Source organism: Gavialis gangeticus, unplaced genomic scaffold, assembly GCF_001723915.1.
Source record: "Gavialis gangeticus isolate Ggan-Ray unplaced genomic scaffold, GavGan_comp1, whole genome shotgun sequence".
Taxonomy (NCBI): Eukaryota; Metazoa; Chordata; order Crocodylia; family Gavialidae; genus Gavialis; species Gavialis gangeticus.
In genome coordinates this window covers 99,605,080-99,609,248 of record NW_017729033.1, presented here as the reverse complement: position 1 = coordinate 99,609,248, position 4,169 = coordinate 99,605,080, and the positions used below count along the sequence as shown (strand labels likewise).

Genomic DNA, 4,169 nt, shown 5'->3' with positions numbered 1-4,169 from the left:
GACTTGGGAAGAAATTAACTTTTATAACCAGGGGGAGCGATACAAAGTAGTGGGCATATTGACTCCCATTTTTTCCTAAATATATTACAAAATTTCCCACCTTTGCCATATGTTGTGCTTGTGTTCCCATTGGAAACATTAAGGGTGTGCCAGAAGAATGGATCCAATGCAGATAGGTCCTATCCAATCCAGAAAATGGATTTGGGAGATAATGGAAACTGGTGGGTTTGTGTCCACTATGTTTAAAAGAACTCAATTGCCTTGTAAATAGCAAATGGGGTTAGTGTTGTATTTCATTAAGGCTATGTGGAATGTAAGCTGCAGTAGGGTGGTAATGAAGTGGGTTTTTTGTGACTGAAGGAGTGCCCTTGCTTAGCTGTTCTTTGTTCTGTTTTCTTCTGGAGAACTTTCTAGCCAGAGCTGGTAGTGAAGCCTTTAAGACCCTAATGTGTTAACTCTTCTGGTTGAACATAAAGGTGTCGTCAACAGTTTCTGCACTAACATACTCATGTCTGAGGTTAGAAATAGACTTTGCCAAATGAAGCAGATCATCTTCACTAGGTGAAACACGTCACCTGTCTTGTCCCTCCTTTTGATGCTTCAGGACAAAGAGTGATGTGTTCTTCTGGGGCTCAGTCCTGTGCATCCTGGGAATCCTTATGCAGGACTGGGCCCCTCAAACCCTGGGAATACCTGCCCAGCCAGCTTTACCCTTTTACAGAGGTGCACCCTCAGGAAATCTCAGGGGCACCTCTCTGCCCATGGGAAACTCCAGCTTTCCCTGCTTATGGAGATCCTGGGGGAACATTTTTGCAAGCAATAAACCCCAGTTATCCCTGCTTAATGAGACCCACCCCAAGATTATCAGGGGTGCATCTCTTTAAGATGGGAAAGCTGAGCAGCTGCTCCTGGGACTTAAGGGGCCCAGTCCTACACAAGACTTCCTGGGGTGTACAGGACCAGGCCCCTCAAGCTCCTGGCACACCTCCGCAGGGCTCCTGGAAATTGCAGTCAGCTCACCAGCCTGCCTGCGCTCTCCTACCACAAAGCAAACACATTAGCTGCTAAATAGCAACACAAATTAATAGCACTTTCTTCATGGCCACGTGTTTTGGGCATTTGTGGTGCAGCAAGGGGCATGGATGTGTGCTTGCTTGTCACCTTTGTGCCATCGTAAAAATGTTTATGGTGGCACAAAGGCCAAAAGGCGATATCTGTTTCCACCCCTAGTTGGCTGGCCACTGAAAGGAGGGGACCTGTAAATCACAGCTATCTCTAGATTTTGATATGTTGTCTCCCATCCCCTCCACCCTACTGCTCACTGACTTGTGACTGACCTGCTTCTGTTTTCCTTGGCATGGGGCCCACTTATATATTGCTTAGGCAGACTGGCACAGCATTGGCTACTGTGGACTTGTGCATTGACTTGTCCAAATGTGTAGGTCATGTATGTATGTAGATGTGTGAAACTAAAGTGACTGCTCCTGGAAACTAGGTCTTTAGCTAGACTTATTCATTGTTAGTGTTAGAACAACTAAAGATTTTTAAAAAGTATACAGTAGAAAGCACCAGGGTATTGCACCATGAGTATTTTAAATTAACACTATCAGTACTCTGCCTTTTAAATTAACTTAAAATGCCAAAAACTGGTTACTTGCAGTTTTTTTTCTCTTACTGCATAATCAAGGCATAGAGTGTAATATTTAAAGAATTAAATATAACCTTGCTTCTTTCTCCTGGGTGAGGCAAATTAATTGTTTTTTCTATTATGCTGCATTCTTGCTGGCTAATCAGTTCCCAGTTTGTTACAGAAGGAAGCATTTTTGTCCAGTCTGAAATCTGTATTTTGTTGTGCGAAACCAGGCCACTCTTATAACCATACTTGGGAAAATTTCACCGTGAGACAAGTGTCAGTTTATTGCAAAATCAGATTTTTTCATTTGGTTAACCAATCACTTAAAAACGGCGTGCAATGAAAATTGTGATATTTTAATGATAAGAAAGCTATTTCATATGCACACAGTGAGAAAATGAATTGTAGGCAGGCTGTCTGACTTCTGTCAGATTTCTTGATTTCCTACTGCTTTTAAAATGTATACATAAGAGATTGAAGTTAAAATCTCTAGTAACTTAATACCATTGGCACTGGGGATGGGCACTGTGTGATAGAGCAGTTCAACTGTGATGATCCAGGTACTGTCCCTGAAAATGAGTGGGGAAGATGGAGGAGGTTGGATGGGCATCTGGCCGGGGTCATCTGAACCCAGCACTCTTTCCTGCCTATGTAGGGAGTTGGATTCAATGATCTATTGAGGTCCCTTCTGATCCTAACATCTGTGAATCAATGAATAAGATGTGGTCAGTGGAACAACCTTTCAAGTAATCAAGTGAAGTAGGGAAGATCAAAGCTGCAATGAGAAATTTCAGAAAGATTTCTGTATATCCAACTTAATGATTCATCACAAGAAGACAGAGAAAAATGTCAGATGAGGACTCTGTTAATGCAAGAATAATATGTTTTGTGGCTCCCTTAAATGCTGAGCTGCAATCCTGTTCCTTTGTTATGTTTTCTGTAACGCCACCTGCCTGTTGTAGGCCAGACTTCTCAAGAGAGTTTACCAGCCATAATCTCTGCAGGTTTTCAGGAGAGCTTGAAAATGGAGTCATGGAGCTTAGCATGGAAGATGCTGGGCAATGAGCATGTTTGAAAATCTGTGCCTTTCTACTGCAGTGTGGGTGTGTTGGGTTTTTCAAAACCATGCTTGTCGCAAATGTACTAGTCCTAGCTTATTCAAGATCCGCTTTGTTAGAGCTTGTATACAGCTCTCTAGTGTCTGTATAGAAATGTGAGAGATGCACTGTTTCTTAATGACTTTTCCATCTTCCTCAGAGCAAATTGGAGCATTGGCAGATCAGCACATAGTGCGCATTGCCTGCGGAGAGTCTCACAGCGTGGCACTCAGTGAGCAGGGCCAGCTCTTTGCGTGGGGTGCTGGGAGCGATGGACAGCTGGGGCTTACTACCATTGAAGATTCAGTGGCAGTTCCAAGGTAAATTTTATAAGAACGAAAAGGCCAGGCTTTCACAGGGGGTGCTCGGAGGTAGCTATACTCATTATTGTTCTGTCTCGGCATGGAGTCACTAGGAGTCTTTCCATATCTGCAGTGGGCTTGTGAGAGAGTATTTTTGTCTGAATTAAAAAAAAAAGAGGGGGGGAATTTTTATTCCACTTTGCATTCTTCTCTTCAAGTAATTCCTTCGTTTTGGTCCAAAGGTGAGTTTTTGTTCAGTTGTGCTGCAGTCTGCCCTGTTACACTTCTCTGTAACAGACAGCATGAGCTTTTAGCTTTGGTTTCCCACGATAACAGACTAAAAAGGAATTGGCAAACTTTCTCTCATGAGAGAAATGTGCATTAGAACTTGGATTGAGGTGCAGGGGTATAAGAGAGGAGTTGGGGCAAAATGGAAATGCTGTTTGACACCTATATCTCTACCTTCTGCTTCTGAGAATACCCTTCTGAGATGTGCAATCCCTTTTCCAGGGATGAAAAATAATTAATGTGATGGTCTAATTAAGACCTTTTACTTAAAATGTTGTGCAGAGTTGCCCATTTGCTCATTTTGCTTGTCTGAGTTTGACACATCACTGTGCACTGATGCAGGGATAGGCACTGTTTTCTGGGGGGAAGAGAATGTGGGGGTCCAGAATGACCCATCTCAGGTTGGAGTTGGTGGGTATTAGGACCAGGCCACTTCCACCTCTTTGCCTTACTGGTCAGATGCAAAGCTATGCTTTGAAAGTTGAAAGACATATTCCCTGCCCCACAACCTACAGAGCTTTCCTCCCACTGGAGCCCCGGGTGGCTGATAAGTCCCAGTGCATGGAGAGCCTCCCCTCCACTGAAGCCATGGTTTCACAGGCTGGATCTAAAGGCTCTGTGGGTTGCCAACTCCTCCACTGAGGTGTTAGTAAACTATTCAAGTGCCTGTTATCAGCAGTTCCAAAATGATACCTTTTATTAGACCAACTGGGAAACTGCAAGAAAAATGTCCTTTTCTGCAAGCTTTTGGGATCAAAATTCCCTTCACCTCTTTCTGCCCGAAAGCTTGCAGAAAAGGACATTTTTCATGCAATTTCCCAGTTGGTCTAATAAAAGGTATCATTTTGG

The 4,169-nt window shown here is 43.4% G+C and overlaps 1 protein-coding gene across 2 annotated transcripts in view; it reads left to right on the top strand.

Annotated features, from left to right (window-relative positions):
* The window catches only part of HERC3 (HECT and RLD domain containing E3 ubiquitin protein ligase 3), a 96,872-nt gene that overhangs the window by 25,270 nt on the left and 67,433 nt on the right, over positions 1–4,169 (top strand). Inside the window, exon 2 of one of the 2 annotated variants that reach the window (XM_019526252.1) lies at positions 2,891–3,050. The exons of the other annotated variant lie outside the window; for it this stretch is intronic. Within the exon in view, the coding sequence (XP_019381797.1) occupies positions 2,891–3,050 (160 nt within the window). The remainder of the gene's footprint in view (positions 1–2,890; positions 3,051–4,169) is intronic. 2 annotated transcript variants of the gene reach the window in all.